This window comes from Thamnophis sirtalis, unplaced genomic scaffold, assembly GCF_051295495.1.
Source record: "Thamnophis sirtalis isolate CommonGarterSnake01/CBP01778 unplaced genomic scaffold, rThaSir2_p1.2 scaffold_11, whole genome shotgun sequence".
Classification (NCBI taxonomy): Eukaryota; Metazoa; Chordata; class Lepidosauria; order Squamata; family Natricidae; genus Thamnophis; species Thamnophis sirtalis.
Window position 1 is genome coordinate 5,688,593 of NW_028261391.1, and position 24,981 is coordinate 5,713,573.

General features: G+C 43.0%; 1 protein-coding gene across 2 annotated transcripts; it reads right to left on the reverse strand.

Annotated features, from left to right (window-relative positions):
* Positions 1-9,139: 9,139 nt before the first annotated feature.
* On the reverse strand, positions 9,140-24,694 carry LOC148043473 (cytochrome P450 2J6-like). 2 transcript variants are annotated; one of them, XM_087726123.1, is made up of 9 exons: positions 24,524-24,694; positions 21,529-21,688; positions 20,666-20,815; positions 19,126-19,286; positions 16,439-16,615; positions 13,844-13,985; positions 11,634-11,821; positions 10,100-10,241; positions 9,140-9,343 (listed from the first exon to the last, which is right to left on the reverse strand). In XM_087726123.1, the coding sequence occupies exons 1-9, from the start codon at positions 24,692-24,694 to the stop codon at positions 9,153-9,155; spliced, it is 1,482 nt and encodes a 493-aa protein (XP_087582249.1). In that variant the 3' UTR covers positions 9,140-9,152. The 2 variants fall into 2 exon arrangements, with proteins under 2 accessions (XP_087582249.1, XP_087582248.1); XM_087726122.1 differs by having other exon boundaries at positions 20,666-20,820; positions 21,528-21,688.
* Between the last annotated feature and the right edge of the window lie 287 nt (positions 24,695-24,981).

Genomic DNA, 24,981 nt, shown 5'->3' on the forward strand with positions numbered 1-24,981 from the left:
GAGGTCCACGGTAGACAGTTTGAGGTTGAAGCTGTGCAGATTTGAGGATGTAACAACGGAGTCAGGTAGAGCATTCCAGGCGTTGACCACTCTGTTGCTGAAGTCGTATTTTCTGCAATCGAGTTTGGAACGGTTTACCTTGAGTTTGTATTTATTGTTTGCCCCTGTATTATTGAGGTTGAAGCTGAAGTAGGACGTTGAAGCAGACAATTTTATGTACTATGCTTGGGTCAGACCAATAGACGGCATAGTTCCGGGCTGTCCAAGCCCAAAATTTCGAGCCTGGTGGATTGGAAGGGATTCTATTGTGAGCAGAAGAGTGAAGTACTAGTCTCGTGAAGTACCTCTGGACCCGCTCCATTGATAAAATTGTTTCCCTACCTTGGCAGGCTTTCAAGATATTTTATTCTTGTCTTGCAAGACACGTGCTAAAGCCCCTGATCTCAAGCCCTCTTTTGTATCTTTTCCAGCTCTGATAGGCTTTTACAAAGGCAGTGGCTCTTTGAGCTATATTCCAAGAGTGATGCCCCACGGATTGGTAAAGGACTTTGAAGTGCTGGCATGTTACATCCACTTCTTAAAAATCCCTAGCGTGGACCTGCAGAGCAGCTGAACAATGAGTCAACCTCTCCACTGAGCTGAAAACTCAAGACCAGGGGTGAAATCCAGCAGGTTCTGACAGATTCTGGAGAACCAGTAAAGGAAATTTTGAGTAGTTTGGAGAACCGGTAGCAGAAATTTTGAGTAGTTCGGAGAACTGGCAAATGCCACCTCTGGCTGGCTTCAAAGTGGGGTGGGAATGGAGATTTTGCAGTATCCTTCCCCTGCCACACCCACCAAGCCACACCATGCCCATCAAGCCACGCCAACAGAACCGGTGGTAAAAAAAATTGAATTTCGCCTCTGGAAAGGATCCCCCCCCCAATAAGAGATCAGGTGCAGAGGTGAAATCCAGCAGGTTCTGACAGGTTCTGAAGAACCGGTAGAGGAAATTTTGAGTAGTTCGGAGAACGGGTAGCAGAAATTTTGAGTAGTTCGGAGAACCGGCAAATGCCATCTCTGGCTGGCCCCAGAGTGAGGTGGGAATGGAGATTTTGCAATATCCTTCTCCCAGGAGTGGGGATGGAATGGGGATTTTGCAGTATCCTTCCCCTGCCACTTACACCAAGCCACACCATGCCCACCAAACCACGCCCACAGAACTGGTAGTAAAAAAATTGAATTTCACCCCTGCCCAAAACCTGCTTAATTAGAAACAACTCGGATCCTATCCTATCAGTGTATTGCCAAGATTTCCATGATTAAAGTAGAGAACCTTAGATCTATGGGTCAATTCATCTATCCTTACTGAATGGTTGGCTATATTTTTAGGGGGGAGACCTGTGTGAAACCATCGGAAGGCTGCTCCTCAGTGGCTTTCCTTCCATAACATTTGAATCGGGAGAAGCTGGGATGTGTTGGCCTTCGATGTAGGCAAGTCCAGGAAACAAGATCAACAGGTGTTTCAGGAATACTCTTTACTGTGGTTGGTTATAATAACTGAATCTTGTAATCTTTTCAGAACTTCTCTTCCCTACATCTTGTACCAAACAGAATCAAGGTGGGATTATTTTAAGCATCCTTCTTTCTCCAAATTGATTTACGTTTTCTGAACCTTTTCTCCCATTTAACAGTTCATTCATCCTTCACCCATTCCATCACATCATGGTCTGAATTTATGTTTCTAGGCTGTCAGACTGGCCACAGCCTGGTCCCTAGGAAGAACCGACTCCTGACTCTATAGGTGTTAGAGAAAAGGTACTGTTACTAGAGGTGCTGAGTGCAGCGTAAGCGAGGCAAGATCTGAAGGTCGGATCTAAGCCTAGTACATAAAACTATCTACTACAATGTTCCATCTCTCAATGACTACTTCACCTTCAACCAAAACAATACATGAGCACACAATAGATACAAACTTAAACTGTGCTAAACTTGATTGCAGAAAATACAACTTCAGCAAAAGAGAGGTCAATGCCTAGAATGCACTACCTGACTCTGTGATTTCTTCCCCAATCCTCCAAAACTTTAACCTCAGACTGTCTACTGCTGACCTTGCCCCATTCCTAAGAGGTCTATAAGGGGCATGCATAAGTGTACCAGCGTGCCTACTGTCCCCGTCCTAACAACCCCTTGTATTCATATCCATTTCATGTATGCATAATCTTGTATGTACTTACGTCTATTATCTTATACGCCCTTGACAAAACAAACAAATGAATAAACAAATAAATAAAAACTACGCAAAAATCATAAATGGAAAACAATCCCTAATATCCGAAACGCTCCCCCTGTCCCTGTGAAAGTAGCCCAATTAGGTTCTATTCTGATGTTTTGGGAATCCAGTGCCTCAAGCACCACTGTATATTCCCTTCCCAGAGCCAGCGTCCTTGAAGACAGGGAGGTGTGGCTTGGTTTGGCATTTCTGGTTCCTGTTAGTGTCCATACTCCCCAATTCCCCACAACATTCTTTCACACCTACGACACTCTTCCCCTCCCAAATGCTCCCTCCCTCCCCCCCCCCCCCCCGGTTCTGGCATTTGGTTGAGTCAAAGAAAGCGAAGAGATGCGCAAATAGATGGTTGATAGTCCATATACTTTGACGGTCTATGGAGATTGTCAATCATCCATGTCAGGGCAGTCCCAATGGTGCTTTTTCAAAAGACAATCGAACTTTTTTTGGTTTTCCTTGAAGACAGTTCGCTTCTCATCCAAGGAGCTTCTTCAGTCAAAACTGCCGTGAAGTGAACCATCTTCAAAGAAAAACAAAGAAACTCCAGTTGCCTTTTGGGGAAAAAAAGCATCTTTTGGATAAACTTTGATTGCTTGCTTGATTTCTGACAAGAAGAAGAATTGAAAGACTCAAAAGTGCGTTGTCAGGAGGCAATTGAACTTTCTTGGTGTTTTTTTTCTTTTGAAAATGTTTCACTTCTCCTCCAAGAAGCTTCTTCAGCTCTGACAGGATAGTGAGGAATGGAAGGATTTATATTCCTTGCAGACAGCTGGTCATTTGCATCCCTTTAGAGGGTCGTTGAGGCAACTTAGAGGTTTGTCTATGTCCTCAGGGGTCACCTGAGTAGTGCAAATGGTTCCTGTTGTCTGCAATTTTTCTCTGAATTGAAAGATTCGGAGAAAAACCCCAAGAATTAAAAGACTGAATTCTGACAAGATAAAGATCTTAAGGGCAGGTGATTCCTTACTGTGAGAATTTGAGAATTTAGCTATTCTAAATCAGATTAAAATCCGCTAAGAAGAGTAGGTAAATAGCTTGGGAACTTAAGATCTTAAGATCATCATTGTCCAAGTGACTCCTATGACTAGACATGCCTATTCAATGTTTTAGAATATGCTGCGGTTCTAGAATTTGGAAAATATTAACATCTTCTAGTGTACTAATGTTAGTTATAAACCTCCTTCTCAGTAGGGCACCATTAGTGGAATTTTCTGTTATCTCTTCATTGCTATCTACTGGACTTCCAGCTAGATTTGACTGGACCTGAAGGAGGAGTAAAGCTGGTGGATCATGAGCCTGGATAAGCAACCAGTTTTACCTCTTGAGATACAACTTGCACATTTAAATCACTTAAACATGAGCCAGAAGTATGTGGCCACATCCCAAATAGATAATACAATTCTTGCTTGAATAAACAGAGGCATAAATCAAAATCAGGTGAAGGATTAGTACTGCTTTATAAAGCCTTAGTAAGACCACACCCGGAATACTTCATCCATTTTTAATCACATTACAAAAAAGGTGTTGAGATGTTGGGAAAAGGGCAGAGAAGAGCAACAAAGATGATTAAAGGCCCGGGGACAAAAACATATGAAGAACAGTTGCAGGAATTGGGTATGGTTAATCTAGAGCAGGGGTAGTCAACCTTTTTATACCTACCGCCCACTTTTGTATCTCTGTTAGTAGTAAAATTTTCTAACCGCCCACCAGTTGCACAGTAATGGTGATTTATAAAGTAGGGAAGTCAATTAAATTTAAAAAAAGGGAAGTGCTTCAGTATCGGACAAAACCCCTACCGCCCACCATGAAAGCTGGAACGCCCACAAGTGGGCGGTAGGGACCAGGTTGACTACCCCCTGATCTAAAGAAAAGAAAGGGGTGACATGATAGCAGTATTCTAGTATGTTGAATGTTTGTTTATTTTATTTATATGCCGCCCTTTTCCCCCGAAGGGGACTCAGGGCGGCTCACAACTCAAACCAGGGAAGGGGGATACAAACAAAAATTAAAACGACACAAAACAATGCATAATTTAAAACACACAACAGTCATACCATACGAGACGGGGGCAACGGTTCTTTAGCCCCAGGCCTGTCGGAACAGCCAGGTTTTAAGGGCTTTGCGGAAGGCCCGGAGGGTGGTGAGGGTTCGAATCTCCACGGGGAGTTCGTTCCAGAGGGTCGGAGCAGCCACAGAGAAGGCTCTCCTCCGGGTAGTCGCCAGTCGACACTGGCCGGCGGATGGGATTCGGAGGAGGCCTAATCTGTGGGATCTAATCGGTCTAGTGGAGGTAATTGGCAGCAGGCGGTCTCTCAAGTATTTGAGGGACTGCCACAAAGAAGAGGGTGGTTCAACCTATTTCCCAAACGACCAGAAGGCAAGGCAAGAAACAATGGATGGAAACTAACCAAGGAGAGAAGCAACCTGGAATTAAGGAGAAACTTCCTAAAGTGAGAACAATTACCCAGTGGAACAACTTGCCTTTAGTCATTGTGGGCGTTTCATCACTGGAGGTCTTTAAGAGGAGACTGGACAGTCACCTATCTGAAATGGTATAAGGTCTCCTGCTTGAACAGGGGGCTGGACTAGAAGATCTCCAAGGTCCCTTTCAGCTCTATTCTGATTGACTGGTTTTGAGGTTCGTTCTCATTTCGCCTAAAGGATTTTCGCCATTTGCACCTCACAAGGACACAGATGTGTCTTGCTGACTTTTTTTTTCCCCTGGTCCTCAGGACATTGTCCTCATCACTTCTGCAGCCCACGAGTAGACAATTTTTAATCATCATACTGTGAAAAACATCATTTGATTAACCCAATTGGGCAACCATTCTATTCCTACTTAGATATAAGAACGGGGGGGGGGGGATAAGCAATTCTATGTGGTATCATCTTCTGCTTTTTCCTTTTCACTGGGACCAGTTCAACTAGTTGCTCTGGATTATTATATGTCATAATGGATTGTCTGGGAAAATAGCCGCTTCTTTAAATAAATGTATGGAGTCACACTGCCCTCTAGCAGCACAAACTATTTATGCAGGGATCCAAGAACAGAAAGTGAAACCATTCTGCCCCAAGTGGAATGTACAAGGGAATCTACAGGGAAAGTAATGATCTCCTTAAAACATTAACCAGCAACACTTGCTGCCCTCAACAAATACTGTTTTGGTATATAGAATGGATTTGTTCTGAAATTGAAGCTAGGTGCTAGCTTTGGCTTAAGGTTTTCCATCAAAGACATATTCAGTGAAAAGAAAAACTTGCTTTCCATGTCTTACAATTGCATCATTGAGTCAATACAATGCAATACAATACAATAACAGAGTTGGAAGAGACCTTGAAGGTCTTCTAGTCCAACCCCCTGCCTAGGCAGGAAACCCTATACCGTTTCAGACAAATGGCTATCCAGCATCTTCTTAAAGACTTCCAGTGTTGGGGCATTCACAACTTCTGAAGGCAATTTCTGTTCCACTGATTAATTGTTCTAACTGTCAGGAAATTCCTCCTCAGTTCTAAGTTGCTTCTCTCCTTGATTAGTTTACACCCATTGCTTCTTGTTCTACCCTCAGATGCCTTGGAGAATAGTTTGACTCCCTCTTCTTTGTGGCAACCCCTGAGGTATTGGAACACTGCTATCATGTCTCCCCTAGTCCTTCTTTTCATTAAACTAGACATACCCAGTTCCTGCAACCATTCTTCATATGTTTTAGTCTCCAGTCCCCTAATCATCTTTGTCAATACCATTTTTCATCAATACCATTTTTCATCAATACCATTTTTCTCACCTTTGGCAACTTTAATGTGCGTAGAGTAGACGTCAACTCCCAGAGGCTGGGTAATTCTGGAAGTTGAAGTCCACAAATCTTAAAGTTGCCAAGGTTGAGAAAAACTGTATTTAATTCCTGAAACATCGTTTTCCATGAAATAGATATGCTCCTCATCAGATTTAGAAGCCTCAGAATGTCTTGGGAGAAAAAATTACCGAAAGGTTTCATCCACAGAGTCATCACTCTAGTTTTGAAACTTGAACATTGGGCTCTATCTAACAAAATGAAATTCAATGGTGAAAAAAGTAAGGTTCTACATTTAGGCAAGAAAAACAAAATGCACAGGGACAGTATAGGTGGTACCTTGCTCGATAGTAGTAACTGTGAAAGGGATCTTGGAGTCCTAGTAGACAACCATTTAAATAGGAGCCAGCCGTGTGCAGCAGCTGCCAAAAAAGCCAACACAGTTCTAGACTGCATAAACAGAGAGATAGAATCAAGATCACGTGAAGTGTTAATACCACTTTACAATGACTTTATAAGGCCACACTTGGAATACTGCATCCAATTTTGGTCACCACAATGTAAAAAAGACGTTGAGACTCTAGAAAAAGTGCAGAGAACAAGAAAGATGATTAGGGGACTCAAGGCTAAAACATATGAAGAACAGTTGCTGGAACTGGGTTTGTCTAGTGTAATGAAAAGAATGACTAGGGGAGACATGATAGCAGTATTCCAATATCTCAGGGGTTGCCACAAAGAAGAGGGGATCAAACTATTCTCCAAAGCACCTGAAGACAGGACAAGAAGCAATGGATGGAAACTAATCAAGGAGAGAAGCAACTTAGAACTAAGGAGAAATTTCCTGACAGTTAGAACAATTAATCAATGGAACAACTTGTTTCCAGAAGTTGTGAATTCTCCAACACTGGAAGTTTTAAAGAAGATGTTGGATAACCATTTGTCTGAAGTGGTGTAGAGTTTCCTGCTAAGTAGAGGGTTAGACTAGAAGACCTTCAAGTTTCAACTCTTTTATTCTATTTTATTCTATTTATTTTCCATTTTTTCCTTTTAAAATAGTCAGCTGCAATAAGACAAATTTTAAACTTTCCACTTTTATACATGATCTCATCCAAATGATGATAGATCCAGTTCTGCTTACCTTTAATTCCAGATGTGTGATCAAAGCAAAGCTGTATGCTACCCGCAGCTAAGATTGATTTTATGTTGAGAAATTGCAAAACCTGAGGACTTTCACTTCAGGGTGTTCTTCCGTCAATTCATAGGATAGTGAGGATGACACCTCTATTAACAGAATGACAAAGTTGGAAGGGACTTTGGAGGTCTTCAACCCCCTTCTCAAGCAGGAGACCCTATACCGTTTCCGACAAGTAGCTGTCCAAGCTCTCCTTGAAAACTTCCAGGGTTGGAATATCCGTAGCATCTGGCATGAGCCATGGTGGTGCAGTGGTTAGAGTGCAGTACTGCAGGCTACTTCTGCTGACTGACTGCTGACTGCAGTTTGGCAGACTGAATCTCACTAGGCTCAAGGTTGACTCAGCCTTCCATCTGTGGTAGGTAAAATGAGGACCCAGATTGCTGGGGGCAAATAGGCTGATTCTGTAAACCACTTGGAGGGGGCTATAAAAGCACTGTGAAGCAGTATATAAGTCCAAGTGCTTTTGCTATCTGAAGCAGAGCAGTTCCACCAACAAATTATTCTGACTCTTAGGAAATTTCTCCCTAATTTTAGGATGCTTTTTTAGTTTCCATCCAATGTTTCTTGTTCTGCCTTCAGGAACTTTGGAGGATACACTGACCCTTTATTCTAGTTTTTATAGTTATTAATAAATCGGTTTGATATACAGATACTATGAAATGAGTGGGGGGAAAGAATTAGAGGTGTCTAGAAATTCTGAGACTGTTTTTACTTCTGTACCAGCAGTGCCAATAGATCATAAGGTATGGATTATACAACAAAAGATAATATTTCAAATGTATTGGACTCTGTTATGCCTCTATAGAACATGATTTTGAATTTGAATTTGAATTTACTTTATTTGTATGCCGCCCTTTTCCCTGAGGGGACTCAGGGCGGCTCACAATTCAAGGGAGGGGGGGAAAACAAACAAAGTTACAGAACAAAAAGACCATACACAGCTAAAAACACAACAATCATACCATTCGGAGTGGGGCTGCAAGTCTTTAGCCCCAAGCCTGTCGGAACAGCCAGATTTTAAGGGCTGTGCAGAAGGCCTGGAGGGTGGTGAGGATACGAATCTCCACGGGGAGTTCGTTCCACAGGGTCGGAGCAGCCACAGAGAAGGCCCTCCTTGATTGCTCAAACAGCATTTTGTTGGAGATATAATAAGGATAATGCTACTTTAAAAACATGTGTCTTAACAATGCCCTTTACTTACTTTAGGAGAAAGTTAGTAGACTTTTAAATGTGACTTTGCATTAAAAAAATTAAAATTTTCAGACGATAACGTCCTTTTGAAATACATGCTTAGCATTTGGAATTTGATAACTCAGCAACGTGGCATTGAAAAAGAAATGAAAAATAAAATTCCACAAAAGTAAAAATCCATAGATTATCAAAGAAAAGAAAAAAACCCTGAAAAGTATATCTTTTTTTTAAAAAAAAGTGAACTCAAAAACCACAAAGGGGGAAAAGTACAATATATTTTAAAGGTAAATAGTTATAGTTCTACGTAATTGTCTAATGCAATTATCATTCACATACGTACATACAAACATACATACATACATGCATACATACATTATATATAGAGTGGCCAATGGCCCTTCTACTAAATCACAGAATTTCCATTGTTCTATTTCTTGTTCTGTTTGTTCTGTACAATTTTGCATTAATATATTTACAGTTTAACTGAGATCGTTTTACAGCAGAGTGAACTACCATGTTCTGTATGCCACTCTCATCTCTTTTTAGGAAAAAGAACAGCATGAAAATAAAACAAGTGGTAAGGAATAGCGATATTTCTTAATGTTCGAAGAAACCTCGAGGATGGGCAAATCTGAGCAATGCGCTCAGGGTAGAATTTCAGTCTAAAGGTAAAAGTCAACCGGTCAATTTTGCAGCCATCATCTTGATTTTACGGGGTCCTGCAGTGAGGCACAGCACAAAGTTTGTAAGGACGAGGGTGCAGCGATAATCCCACGATGGGTTCTAGACTGAGTTTTTTGACTCCTTCTGGCAGCTGAAATTTAAAGGACTTCAGCAGGATGGTCACGAAAAGGAAGAGCTCCATCCTGGCCATTTGCTCACCCAGGCACACTCGAGGCCCTGCGGTGCAAAGATAAGGAAAGGAGAAGGGGTTAGAAGTGATTGACAGCTATTCGCCAACGCTTCTAGGTAGTTTTAGTCCTAATTGGGGGATTTGATTGGTAGGCTGGATCTCATCATTTAGAGTGGCCTGCTCTAAAATTCTACTGTTGGAATCACTATCTTCTATATTTGCCTTTAAGCTCTTGGTCACCAATAATTATGCCCAATAATTATGACTGGCAAAAGTAATAGAATAAGAGAGTTGGGAGGGATCTCCTCAAGCAGGAGACCTTACACTGTTTAGATAAATGGCTGTCCAATTTCTGATCACCTTTTGCCACTTTCTGACTAGCAAAATCAAAAGGGAAAGCCAGATTCATTTAACAACCTTGTTAACAACTTAACAACTGTAGTGATTCACTTAGCAATTTTGGCAAGAAAGATCACAAAACGGGGCAAAACTTGCCAAGCAACTATTTTGCTTTGAAATGGAAATTTGGGCTTAGTTGTGGGCATGTCTAGGACTACCTATATAATATTTAAAATAATGAACAAGACTGGAGAAATCAAACAGGTTGGTCTGCAGGCCAGGAGGAAAGCATATCAATAGGGACTTGGGTGAAGGAGTGTCACCACCCATGGTTAAGGTCTTATGCAGCCTCTCCTTATTACTGTTATCTCAGCATCACCCCTGGTGGATGAATCACAAGAAAATGGCCATTCGCCCAGGGAAATTATTTTAATTATTTCAGGAAGTGGGTGTTTCAGATTTACCTGCTCCAAATGGCAAAAATTCTTCCCTTGATACAAAATGCCCATCCTTGTCCAGAAAATGGTGTGGGTTGAATTTTTCAGGGGTCTCCCATCTCTTGGGATCATAAAGGACCGAATTCAGATCTGTAACAACCAAAGTCCCCTGAAGGAGGAAGAAATGCATTTCAAAATACAGCTGGTGAAGTTTCTAGAGCCTACTTATCTATTTATTATTAATTAATTTATTTATTTTCATCCCACCTTTATTATATATAACTCAAGAGTATCAACATATTTAATACTCCTTCTTCCTCCTATTTTTCCTGTGAGGTGATGTTGGTTGAAAAAGAGTAACTTGTCTCAAAGTTACCTAGCTGACTTTGATGCCTAAGGTGAGACCAGAACTCCCAGTCACCTGGTGATTGTCCCACCAGGCTCAAGGTTGACTCAGCCTTCCATCCTTCCGAGGTGGGTGAAATGAGGACCCGGATTGTTGTTGGGGGCAATATGCTGACTCTGTAAACCGCTTAGAGAGGGCTGAAAGCCCTATGAAGCGGTATATAAGCCTAACTATTGCTACTATTGCAAAGTCATCATCCAGCTTTCGTGCCTAAGTGGGAAAAACACAATCTCCTGGTGATTTGCTCAAATTCATCTAGGCAGCTTTCATGCCTAAGGTGGCAGTAGAACTCATAGTTTCCAAATTTCTAACAGGGTGCTTTCACCACTAGATCACACTGGGTATCTTCCTAGCACATTTCCCTTAGTTGCGTAAAATTAGGCAATTAGGCATAATTGCATAGAAAGATAATAACTACCTTCAGTTTGATTAAAATGCAAGTGAAACCACTTCCTGCATTCCCATTCATGTTTGAAGGTGTTTGTTCCTTGAAAGTCAGCTGAAAATCCATTACCCACCATTTTTACAGGGGGGAAATGAATGTATTTGTGAAATAGAGGAACACAGAGGTAGTAAACCTGCAGAGAACTGGAATTCTCCTATTGAAGAGCATCATTATTGACCACAACATCTCATGAACTGTGTTCATACAAGACATTTAAACCAGATCAGCTACAGGCTTAGTGGCTGCATTCACACAACATGCAATACCTAGCCTGTCTTAACCATGGTTAGATTTGAGGATTCTTAAGAGTGATGTGGAAACCTAGCCTGTTTTGTCACTTGTGAGTGAAAGGAATTGTACAAAGACAGAAAATGGATTAAGTCAATAACCAAGTTAAGTGAATCTAATGCCGCTCTCATCAAATATAGAAGCAGGTTTTGGTTAATCTTGATCACTAAAATGTCAGAGTATATGATTGAAAAATTGTGCTGCTTAAACTGCAATACACTTTTTTCAAGTTACTGGGGAAAAACACAGGCCAAATGTTTTGTGTTTCCCAGAAATTGAATCATTGCTTGCATTGAATACATGAATGTCTTGATTTTCAGTTTAAAATAATAATAAGGGTTTCGATGTCTCCATTGCGCTAAATCCCTTACTAAAGGAAGTGTCCTCTGGTATGTTAATTGTTCTTGTATCAACTTCCGTACCTTTGGAATGTGATATCCATTGAGGTCCACATCTCTGGCACTTTGCCTGGGGACACCAACAATTAAGACATATTTCAAACGGAGGATCTCATGAATCACAGCACAGGTATATGGGAGCTTCACCCGATCTTGATAGCAGACTGACTGGGTGGGATCCAACTTATCTTCTATTTCCCTGCGGACTTTCTCTGAAGACCATAACAGAAAAGGAAAATTATAACGGAATAACAGAGGAACAGAGTTGAAAGGGACCTTGGAGTTCTTCTAGTCCGACCCACTACTCAAGCAGGAGGCTGGTCTATACCATTTCAGGCAAATCTCTTTTTACATTGTCCAATCTCTTCTGAAATTATCTCAGATACTCCACTACAATTGATGCAGTCAGTGAAGAACATGGGACATCATTCCCAAAGAGCCTGAGTTATGATGACAAAGCCTAAAGTGGTGGATCTCCGTGACCCGACAAATGCGCGAACGTCAAAAGCGCGCCGACAAAACCGCAGCGCTAAAACCGCGATGTCAAAAGCGCGCCGACAACAGCGCGCCGACAAAAGTGCGCCGACAGAAGCGCGATTTAAGTTAAGGTAAGGTTTAGGGTTAGGTTTAGGGTTAGGTTTAGGGTTAGGTTTAGGGTTAGGTTTAGGGTTAAGTTTAGGGTTTGGTTTAGGGTTAGGGTTACAGTGCGCTTCTGTCGGCATGCTGTTGTCGGCGCGCTTCAGCGCTCATTCGTCGGCGCAGTTTTGTTGGCGCGGTTTAGTCACCACGGTTTAGTCAGGCGCGCTTTTGTCATTCGCGCATTTGTGGTGGAAGCGTGGATCTCCCCATGGGGAATGTCTATGGAGATTCTCATCAACATCATCCAAGTCATAGTTGACCCAAAGGTGCTTTTTCAAAGGGCAACTGGACTTTTTATTTTATTATTCCTTAAAGATGTTTCGTTTCTCATCCAAGAGGCTTCTTCTGTTCTGACTGAAGATGCTTCTTGGATGAGTCACAACTGAAAAAGCTTCTTGGGTGAGAAGCAAAACATCTTCAAGAAAAAAAACAAAGAAAGACTAGATGACTTTTGAAAAAGCCTCTTTGGGATTATCCCTGGGGAGTTTGCAAACAGATGGGCTTCAATTCCCAAATCCATTTCCTCCCAATGGACGGTTTTTGCCAAAAGCGTTGGAAACCAAGCAAAAAAATAATAATCACAAAGCATGGTCAGAGGATTGCATGACACATGAGCTGGCATGGACTTGCAGTTCTGGGATCATGTTTTGTGTGCTTACTCTTACGAAGGGCCACTATATTTGGTCGACAAAATCCAGACAACTGATAGATGGCAGCTCAGATGGAGTGGCCCATTTGTTACGAGAACAAGAGAAAAATCTGATGTAGGAGGGGGGGAAAAACCAGGCGACAATACATATTCACGTCAAACGTATATCAAAGACATTGAATTCAGTTTGCTATCTTTAGACCAGTGGTTCCCAATGTGGGGCCCATGCCAATTTGATTTTTAATGGGGGCAATTTGAACCTTGTTTAAACCAACTTAATGGCCTTTTAGGCCTCCTCCGCGTGAGTACAGTTAACGTTTGGAGTAAAGTAAGAATTATATGTCACGGGGAGGGGGGGATCAGGATTTTAAAGGTGCTTAGGTGGGGCATTCTGTTGCATTAAATAGCATTTTTTGCGGGTTCTGGATTTCCTCTTGCTTGTTAGAGATGAGCCATTGGATTGGATTGGATTGGATTTATTACATTTATATGCCGCCCTTTTCCCCGAAGGGGACTCAGGGCGGCTCACAATTCAAATCAGGGAAGGGGGTACAGACAGGGAATAAAAAAGACGAACATAACAATACACAATTTAAAAGCACACAACAGTCATACCATTCGAGGAGGGGGGCAAAAGCTCTTAGCCCCAGGCCTGTCGGAACAGCCAGGTTTTAAGGGCTTTGCGGAAGGCCTGGAGAGTGGTGAGGGTTCGAATCTCCACGGGGAGCTCGTTCCAGAGGGTCGGAGCAGCCACAGAGAAGGCTCTCCTCCGGGTAGTCGCCAGTCGGCATTGGCCGGCGGATGGAATTCGGAGGAGGCCTAATCTGTGGGATGAGCCATTATTCCTCCTTATTCCTTATTCAAGCTGGGAATCTTGGGAACTATCGCTAAAACAAAAGCAGGATCAAGAGAGGAATTTCGTGCCCGTGTAATGTAGGAGTCTCACCTTGGATCTCCGGGTAAGCCACCATGAGTAGCAGTGCCCATTGTAGGGTGGTGGCCGTGGTTTCTGTCCCTGCGATAAAAAAATCAACAATGCACTGAGCTAGGTTCTCTTCATCATAAGCAGACTCAGGGTCACCTTTGGTCTGTTGTAGACAATAGAAAATATGAAATCAACTTAACAATCCCAATTTGTCATTTACTGCTGTGTTGGAGGAAAGTCCTCCTTGTGTAGATGACCTCTTTTAACAGCCAGTCCTCAACTTACAACCACAATTGGGACCAGCTTTTCCACTTGAGAGACCGCCTGCTGCCAATTACCTCCCACAGACCCATTAGATCTCACAGGGTTGGCCTCCTCCGGGTGCCATCTACCAGCCAATGCCACCTGGCTATTACCCGGGGGAGGGCCTTCTCTGTGGCAGCTCCAGCCCTCTGGAATGAACTCCCCGCAGGGATTCAGACCCTCACCTCTCTCCAGGCCTTCCGAAAAGCCGTCAAAACCTGGCTTTGCCGGCAGGCCTGGGGGTGATGAGTTCCCTCCCCTCTCGACATGTATGGTTGTGCGACTGTTGTTTACTTTTATTATTTGTATTTTGTTTTTTATGTTCCCCCTTTTCCCCCTTGAATTGTTCGCCACCCTGAGTCCTCCCGGAGAAGGGCGGCATACAAATAATAAAATTCTATTCTATTCTATTCTATTCTATTCTATCGATATGCAAAGCAGGTTATAAAGTAAGTCAAAACCCGACTTTCAAAACTTTTTTTTTCGTCGCGGTCACTAATCAAATCGCTGTGCTTCTTAAGGGAATCCTGGACTCATTGGAGCAAATCCTGCTCCCCTTCGTTGACTTTGCAGTTGTTAAATGAGTAACGCGGTTGTAAAGCGAATCCTGCTCCCCCAATGGCTTTACTTGTCAGAAGTTCCCAAGAGGTGATCACATGACCTCAGGACACTGCAATCATCGTAAATATGAATCAGTTGTCAAGCGCCTGGATTTTGATCGTGTGGCCAGGAGGATGCTGTTGTATGTGTCTTTTTTTTCCAGTGCCATCGTAATTTGCAATGGTCACTAAACAAACTGTTGTAATAGCAATAGCAATAGCAGTTGTTAAGTGAATCACTGGCAGTTGTTAAGTTAGTGACGTGAACTATGGTTTCCCTATTTCCTTTGCTTATCAGAAAGTCGCAATATTATATGGCCCCAGGACACTGCAACCCCGTCATAAATACGAGTCAGTTGCCAAGCATCTGAATTTTGATCACGTGACCATGGGGATGTTGCAACAGTTGAAGGGTGAAAAATGATCATGTCACTTTTTTTTCAACGTCTCTGTAACTTCAAATAGTCATTAAGCAAACTGTTGTAAGCCAAGGAGTAACTGCACATGCGAACAATGCAGCAAGACACTCACAATCACCCATGCCTTAGTCACTTCCCATCTTGACTATTGAAACACGCTCCACATGGGACTGCCCTTGAAGAGCATCCGGAAGCTCCAGTTGGTGCAAAAGGCAGCGGCCCGCATGGTTTTGTCCAGACCCCGGTGTACACATGTATCACTTCTGCAGGAGCTGCATTGGTTGCTGATTTGCTTCCAGGTGCAATTCAAGGTGCTGGTTGTCACCTTTAAAGCCCTTCATGGCTTGAGACCAGGTGATACCCCACCCAGATTGGGAGGCAGGGAATGCTGTGAGTCCCTGTGACCCGACAAATGCGCGAATGTCAAAAGCGTGCCGACAAAACCGCGACGCTAAAACCGCGATGTCAAAAGCGCGCCGAGAACAGCGCGCTGACAAAAGCACACTGACAGAAGCGCGATTTAAGTTAAGGTAAGGTTTAGGGTTGGGTTTAGGGTTAGGTTAGGTTTAGGTTTAGGTTTAGGTTTAGGGTTAGGGTTAGGGTTAGGGTTAGGGTTAGGGTTAGGGTTAGGGTTAGGGTTAGGGTTAGGGTTAGGGTTAGGGTTAGGGTTAGGGTTAGGTTTACAGCGCGCTTCTTTCGGCGCGCTGTGGTCGGCGCGCTTCAGCGCTCATTCGTCAGCGCGGTTTTGTCACTGCGGTTTAGTCAGGCGCGCTTTTGTCGTTTGCGCATTTGTGGTGGAACCGTGAGTCCCATCCCCGAGGGAGATACACCTGGTGGGACCCAGAAGAAGGGCCTTCTCTGTAGTAGCTCCCTCTCTCAGGAACATCATCCCCCTCCACCCCGAGATTAGAATGGCCCCCATTCTCACACTCTTCCGGGAGGGGCTGAAGACCTGCTTCTGCCAGGGGGGGCTGGGGATCCCAGAGTGGGATGGAGCCCATTCAATGACTCGTGTGATCTGATGTCCCCGGAGCAAGGGTGAGTGAGAGGCGGGAAAGCTGATTTCTGTTATATTGTATACTATATTGATTTAATTGCTTCTTTTTGTTAGTTGTTACTGTTTGAAATGTGGTTTTATATTCTGCAAGCCACTTTGAGTCGCCGTGGGCAAAGAGGCGGCAATATAAATCCAATAAATAAATAAACAAATGGCTCAGTGCGTTGGCCTTAGCAAAACAGGATGCCATTTTGAGTTCTGGAGACCCACAAAAATTCCTTTCCCGCAAGACACTTACTTTCTCCATCTGAAGAAGGTAGTAATCAATGAAGTCTTGTGGGTCGTGCCGTGATTGGAGTTCCCTGTGCTTCTCTATCTCTTGCTTGGCAAACGAGGTGACATCTTTTAAAGCACGGAACACTCTCTGATGACGGCCTGGGAGGTATTTCATCAACCATGGAAACTCCTCATACAGCTAAACGAAAAGATGAAACAAAAATCCTATCACAATGACGTTATCAGCCAATTACTTGAGTTTAGCGCTTCGATAATATTGTCTGATGGATTCATAATTCTCCAGGCTATGCGGTTTGTATATATTTGGTAAACTGCTTCTGGATGGCAGCAGGCAAAACTGAATGATAGAAGTGCTCCAAGATCTAAAAGAAGAGGGAGTCGAGCTATTCTCCAATGCACCTGGGGGTAGAACAAGAAACAATGGGTGGAAACTAACCAAGGAGAGAAGCAACTTAGAACTAAGAGGGAAATTTCCTGATAGTTAGAACAGATAATCAGTGGAACAACTTGCCTCCAGAAGTGGTGAATGCTCCAACACTTGAAGTTTTTAAGAAGGTGTTGGACAACCAGTTGTCTGAAGTGTGTAGGGTTTCTTGCCTAAACAGGGGGTTCAGGGGTGGGTTTCTCGCCCCGTTCCAACCGGTTCGGTTGGAACGGGGCCGGCGGCGTCCTCATGCACGCGCGCAGTGCACGCATGCGTACTAGTGCCTGTGCGATGCTCCAGCTGCTCCTGGGTAAGAAACGCGGGCGGGCGGGTGGATCCTTCGGCGTTCCCAGAAGTTACTTACTTCCGGGTTCGCTGACCAACCAGTTCGCGGGGACCATCGCGAACCGCCTGAAACCCACCCCTGAGGGGGTTGGACAAGAACAGTGGTTCCCAAACTTAGCAACTTTAAGACTTGTGGACTTCAACTCCCAGAATTCTCCAGCCAGCAGAGCTGGCAGTTGAAGTCCACAAGTCTTAAAGTTGCCAAGTTTGGGAACCACTGGACTAGAAGACCTCCAAGGTCCCTTCCAACTCTGTTATTCTATATTCTATATTCTATATTCAAATTTGGTAAAAAAAAAAAAAAAAAAACTCTGATCCGAATAACAGAATAACAAGAGCTGGAAGGGACTTTAGATGTCTTCTAGTCCAACTCAAGCAGAAGACCCTATACCCATGATAGCGAGCCTATGGCATGCGTGCCACAGGTGGCACACAGAGCCATTTGTTAGGGCATGAAAGCGGGCTGTCCAGCTGACTTCGGCCTTGTTTTGAGGCCGTTTTTCGCCCTCCAGAGGATTCTTTGAAGCCTCCGGACCGTGAAAAACCGGCCCTAAGGGCAAACCGGAAGTTCGGGAACAGACTCCCAGTTTGCTCTTATGGCCGATTTTTGACCTCCGGAGCCTTCAGGGAAGACTCCTGAAGGTCCTTGAAGGTTCCGGAGGTCTAAAATCGGCCCTATGGACAAAGCGGAAGTCACCATTCCCGAACTTCTAGCTTCCCCATAGGTCTGTTTTTCGCCCTCCGGAGCCTTCAGAGAAGCTCCTCCGGATGGCATCCAGAGGGGGAGGCTCTTTTCATCCTCCCCAGGCTCCTCTCTGGAGCCTGGGGAGGGCGAAAATACTGTGCCAAAAGTGTTTGTGTGTGTATGTCGCGCCCGCCCGTGTACACTCTTCCTTGCCTCCCCCCGCTTTTGGCACAGGAGCCAAAAAAGGTTCACCATCACTGCCCTATACCATTTCAGACAACGTGGCACGACAAACCGCCCTCGACTAAAGCGCGCCCGATTAAACCGCATCGCTGACGTCATCAACAGGGCGACAACAGCGAGCGCGGAGAAAGAAGGGCGCTTTAAATAGCGCTTTGAAAGCAAGCCGATTCAACTTAAGGTAAGGGTTAGGTTTAGGGTTAGGTTTTGGGTTAGGTTTTGGGTTAGGTTAAGGGTTAGGGTTAGGGTTAGGTTAAGGGTTAGGATTAGGTTAAGGGTTAGGTTAAGGGTTAGGTTAAGGGTTAGGTTTAGGGTTAGGGTTAGGGTTAGGTTTAGGGGGGGTTAGGTTTAGGTTTAGGGGTTAATTTTAGGTTTAGCGTTTACAGCATGCTTTTTTCTCCGCACTGTTGTCGCGCTGTGATGACGTCAGCTACGCGGTTTCGTCGAGCACCCTTTAGTCGAACGCGGTTTTGTGATGGAACCTTCAGACAAATGGTTGTCCAATCTATTGACTCCCTCTTCTTTGTGGCAGCCCCTGAGATATTGGAAGACTGCTATCATGTCTCCCCTAGTCCTTCTTTTCATTCAACTAGACATACCCAGTTCCTGCAACCATTCGTCATATGTTTTAGCCTCCAGTCCCCTTGGCCAGTTCATCTTTTACATCTTTTGCCTGGAGGGTCACACTCATATTTTGAATCCACAATAGTGAACTGTAACTTTCACTTTATAGGATTGTACTAAAAGACTAAACAACAAACTTGAATGATTACAAATATGATAGATGGGTAGGCTATGGAGCTATTCACGGAGGGCTCTGCAAGTCCTTGAAACAGTTGTTTCCTGATACCATGTAGTTTCCGTCCACGGCTAAAACTCTTCTTAAAATTCTTGTCCCTCTCTATAATCCAAATAATCGGTAAGAGGATGGAGGATGGAGTCAGGATCTCTCGAAGACTTGTCTGACTCAGTAAGCCAAAGGAAGACCACTCACCAGGTAAACAAAGCTGCCTCCAAATCTCATGTAGCAATTCAAGTTTATCAACATTTTCTGGAATTTTTCATCTTTGGCAGAAAATCTATATCCAAAAACCATAACGCATATCAAATTGGAGATTGCAGTAGTGACAGGCAACGAAGGATCTAGTGGCTGTTCTGGAAATTTAAAAAAAAAAAAAAGCCCACCATCAGACTGTTATTATTGTACTTTATTTATATCAGGAGTGGGATTTCAGGACAAAAGGAAAGAGGCATGGATAGTACATGTACACAACCGTACACAGTGGTGATCAGAATTCCCGTTGCTAAGCAAGGCGGTTGTTAAGTTACTCCCGCCCAGTTTTGCCACAGTTGTTAAGGCAATCACTGCAGTTGTGAAGTGAACCATACAGTCATTAAGTGAACCCAGCTTCAGCCATTGACTTTGCTTGTCGGAAGCCAGCTGAGAAGGTCGCCAAGGAAGATCACATGACCCTTGGGACACGCCAACCATCATCAATGCATGCCGGTTGCCAAACACCCGAATTTTGATCAAGTGACCACTTGATCAAGGTTTTTTTTAAGTGTGAAGACTGGTTGTAGGTCACTTTTTCAGTGCTATTATAACTGATTATTTGCTAAACCCATGGTAAGTCAAGGAGTACCTGTGGTTGGGAATCCATCAAGCAGATTTATTTTCTCCGTTTTCAAAGTCTTTTTTAAATACAACTTTACACATATTATAGAAATAAGGTCTTCCCTTTTATATCTTCTCATTTACATAATCCATTTTGCATCATATCTTGGTTTTCACTTTCAGCCAAATTACTTTCTTCCACTATTTTCTCTTATTTTCTCACTATTTTTTTCTTAGTACATAAACCATATATTCAATTGTCCCTTCAAAAATTTGCTCCAAATTATCATTTCATATTTCTCCATTGGTCTATTTTACTATAAACAATATATATCCTCTAGTTACGTTTTGACATAGAGAGCATTTCTTTCCATTTTTTTTCTACAATTAATAGCAATAGCAATAGCAGTTAGACTTATATACCGCTTCATGGGGCTTTCAGCCCTCTCCAAGCGGTTTTATAGAGTCATCATATTGCCCCCAACAATCTGGGTCCTCGTTTTATCCACCTCGGAAGGACGGAAGACTGAGTCACCCTTGAGCCTGGTGAGATTTGAACTGACAAATTGCAGGCAGCTGGCAGTCAGGAGAAGTAGCCTGCAGTATTGTACTCTAACCACTGTGGCAATGGATGGAAACTGATCAAGGAGAGAAGTAGCCTACAACTAAGGAGAAATTTCCTGACACTGAGAACGATTAATCTGTGGAACAGCTTCCGTTCAAAAATTGTGGGTGCTCCAAAACTGGAGGCTTTTAAGAAGAGACTGGACAGCCACTTGTCTGGAATGGTATGGGTTCTCCTGCTTGAGCAGGGGGTTGGACTAGAAGACCCCTAAGGTCCCTTCCAATTCTGTTATTCTGTATTAATGAAACACTAGATATATCATTCCGAGACATATAGAGATTGTAGACAACATACCTTTTGCATGAGCAAAGATTTTAACCAAGCTATTAGCCTCCTCTTCTATTCGATTCTCCATGCCTTTCTTCCCGAGTCCAAGTTTTCGCATAGTAATTAGACCAAACCGTCTTTGTTGCTTCCAGTTTGGACCGTTTGAAAATATAATACCTAAAGCCATCAGAAATCAGTGAGTAATTATGCTCATAAAAAATGATCAATTAGGTAGCTTAGATCAGGGGTCTGCAACTTGACAACTTCAAGACTTGTGAACTTCAAGTCCCAGAATTCCCCTGGCTTAGATGAAATGTGTTCTCATGCAAATTCTATTTGGCCAACTTGGAGTTCCTCTCTTTTCAGGAAGAAAACAAACAGGACCAGGGATGCCAAATCAGCTTCTGCCTGTTCCAATGGTTACAAGTGGTTACCAGAAAAGGACCGGATCTGTTCTGAAATCTCATGCATTCTATTGAATCTCATCAGTGGTGAGATTCAAAAAATTTTCACTACTGGTTCTGTGGCCGTGGCTTGGTGGACGTGGTGTGGCTTGGTGGGCGTGGCTTGGTGGGCGTGGCAGGAGAAGGATACTGTAAAATCTCCAATCCCTCCCCACTCCAGGGGAAGGTTACTGCAAAATCCCCATTTCCTCCCGATCAGCTGGGACTCCGGGTGGCAGAGAATAGATGGGGGCGGGGCCAGTCAGAGCTGGTATTTACCAGTTCTCAAAATTTCCGCCACTGGTTCTCCAGAACTGGTCAGAACCTGCTGAATACCACCTCTGAATCTCATGCGTTAGATTGAGCAGAAGCAGAAACAAACAGAGGAGAGAATGGAATTCTCTATTTTAACAGAAAAATTACCCCTTAAGCTTCATGAAAACCTACCCTTGTTTTTAAAGGCCTCTTTAAAAAAAGGAGTCATTTGTCGCTCAGCAAAGTCTTCAGTTTGAATGAGGGCTTCTTTGACAGCCTGGAATCCAGAGAAGACCACTATCGGGATGTGTCCCGACCATATTGTGTAGATGTTTCCATATCGCTTAGCCAGCTGCCGTTGGAATCCAAACAGAAAATGAAAATATTACATTCAGTGTTGGTTGCCGATTATAAATCACGGGACAAATGAAGTCTTTTCCAGAGCTGCAGAATCTGATTCAGAGGTATGCAAAATGCCTACATAGCAGGGAGCCAGGTTACCTACGGAACCGTGTTTTCTCCATTACATCGGCCTCTCTTACTTCATCGGGGACAGTAGGTTATGTTAAAGAGTTCCGATTGGTGCAGGGGTGGGTTTCAACTGGTTCGCGGCGGTCCCCGCGAACCGGTTGGTCGGCGAACCCGGAAGTAAGTAACTTCCGGGAACGGCGAAGGGCCCACCCGCCCGCCCGCGCTGCTTACCCGGTTTTGACGAGTTCTGTGCTTCCACGCATGCGCAGGACGCATACAGCGCCTGCACGATCCTCCAGGAGCAGCTGGAGCATCGCACAGATGCTAGTACGCATGCGTGCACTGCGCGCGTGCACGAGGACGCCGCCAGCCCCGTTCCAACCGAACCGGTTGGAACGGGGCGAGAAACCCACCCCTGGATTGGTGGGTCCAGGAGGACGGTCTACGATACTTAGGCACCGCCTCCTTTGCCCCCAGGCACTCAGCTCAGCCTATTTACAGCCAGCTTTCCTCTTCCGCTGGCCCTCCCTTGGCCATTCTCCATGGATAATGGACCCTTGACCAGGGATGGTATTCACTTACCTTCCCTACCAGTTTGCACATGTGACCTGTTGTGTCCTGGCCAGCAGATGGCGCGCATGCTCTTTGGCTTTAAAAAGGACCATAGAACCAGGGCGGGTGGGCGGAGCCACCGGCGATTTCCTCTACCGGTTCGGGCAGAATGCCACCTCTGCCCCTAACCCGCCACCTCTCGTCCTTCATCCCTGCCCATTTGCCCAGGCACTGTTCGTCCTGGGCCTTTGGCTGCATGGGACAAATAGCCGCCAGCCAATCAGCTTTTAAACAGTCGCTAAATGGAATGTAATCAACACTACCTATAATTGCACCCTATTGCTTCCCTTATGCCTGAATGTTTACTTGCAGTAAATAGCATCAGATAAACCATCAGGAAAGAAACAATGCAAGAAATTATTAAAGAAGAAATCAAGATAAGCAGGACAATCATAAATTAACAACCAGCAAATTACACCTTCCCTGCACTGTTGATGTTCCTAGCCTGATGATGCCATCCGACTGCAATCTGAAATATTTTTATTAAATTTTGCCAATAGGTTGAGTGATTATTGCATAATGTTAAAGTAAGCACGTATATTACATTCCTTTTTTTTTTTTTTGGGAAAAGACCTTTGATTCCCTCTTTAGAAGAATAGCTAGCCACATTGAAGGTATATACCCCAAAGCCTACATAATGTGATGGAAACTAAAGAAGCAACTTAGAACTGAGGAGAAATTTCCTGACAGTTAGAACAAGTAATCAGTGGAACAGAAATTGCCTCCAGAAGTTTCAAATGCTCCAACAATGGAAATTTTTAAGATGAGATTGGACAACCATTTGTCTGAAATGGTATAGGCTTTGTTGCCTGAGCAGAGAGTTGGACTAGAAGACCTCCAAGTCCCTTCCAACTCTGTTATTCTATTAATTCTAACTTTGAATTTAAAAAGTAAATCCTACTCAGAATTTAAGTTTGGATGAAAACCTTCATAATATTAAGCATGCAATTGGGTCATACCCCAAATTTGCTTTTAAAGCTTGTATTTTAACACTACAAATGAATAGAATTGGTAGAATTGTTTACTATTTCTAGTTTTAAACATTTGAATAATGTTAATGAAATATATTTTTTGTTTAAAACCCAACAGGGATACTGCCTTTTCATTAGCAAAAGAGTATAAAAATGCTATACACTTCTGATAAAGAATCTGGATATATTAGTATCATGAAATTTCAGTGTTGCTATTTATCCACTTGTATTTTGTATTCTCTATTTGATTTTTATCTACTTATTTCTTGTACATAATAAAGAACTAAATAAAACTTAAAAATCAGTTCCTTCAGAAAGAATCTTTGCATTGGTCCACAACTTAAGGATAATGCAAATTACATTTCTGTAATTTCTGAGAGAAATATTTGAAAAGTAAAGGCCAAATGAAGAATTAAGTCACAGAAAAATAAAACACCTTGATGTGTTTTATAATCTCTTTTAATCTGAATGCAACATCATGTCATGCTGTTCTAGTTATGGTTAAAGGATTAGTAAACAGTGTGAAAAGCACAACCTTAAATAGTGCAATCTTGTCTTTAATACTTTAATAGTATTTCATTCATTCATTCATACATTCATTCATTCATTGAGACATGATAGATTATTAATCTTACTAATATTCTTCCAAACTTATATGGACACCAATCTTAATCAAATAACTCTGCCTAGCTAACCAACAGAAAAACCGAAAACCAACATGTAAAATTATTAAACTATAAAATCAAAATGGCAGGATAAAATTGAACAAAATAAGTTTACACGTGTTTACGAAAAGTTACTACCATTTGAATATACATGTTAATCATAGCAAAATATACTGCCAGTTGTTTTGTTGTTCTGTTAAAAAAAATAGTGATTATTGCTAGACAGGTAGAGTAGCAGAAAAGTCATTATATACGGGTGGGAAGACAATCATGATTGAATATAGTTGAAAAGATACTTAGCTATTTTGATCATATTGGCATAGTATCTAGAAAATGAAACAGGAGGCATTTCTGCAAAGCCAATTTCCAACACTACGTTCCACAAAATGCTATTGACCTGGCAGGAAACTAATATTCTCTTTGCTAAACAACATCATGACTTAAATCACAGGTTTGGAGAGACAGTACCTCGATTAAGAGTGTCGGAGTTAGTCGGATTCCCGTCTGCCATGCGACTCCAATGAAAGGAAATGGAAAAGGCCCAGGAGGATAATTTCTACGGGACCACAGTTGTTTCAGGAAATACACCATTACTGCCGTCAGGAACAAAGTAAGCAACCATTTTGCAACTTCCCCCATATTATTTCTGCCTTTTTCAAATAGCTCTTGGTCTACCTCAAGCTGGCTAAGCTGGATCTCTTTTCCCCAGTAGATTTTGTCTTCCTGAGAGAGGACTCTGTTTTTCAGCCTTTTATATCCTCTACATTACAAATGTAAACAATACTTCTTACACCATATTCAATTATGATAGGAATGGCTTGCCTCCAAACCTGTTATAATAGAATATGATCACCAACGAGCATGCTTGGGTGACCTGCATTTGCATAATTGAAGGGAAGAGACTTTGGCAGCATGATTCTACATGC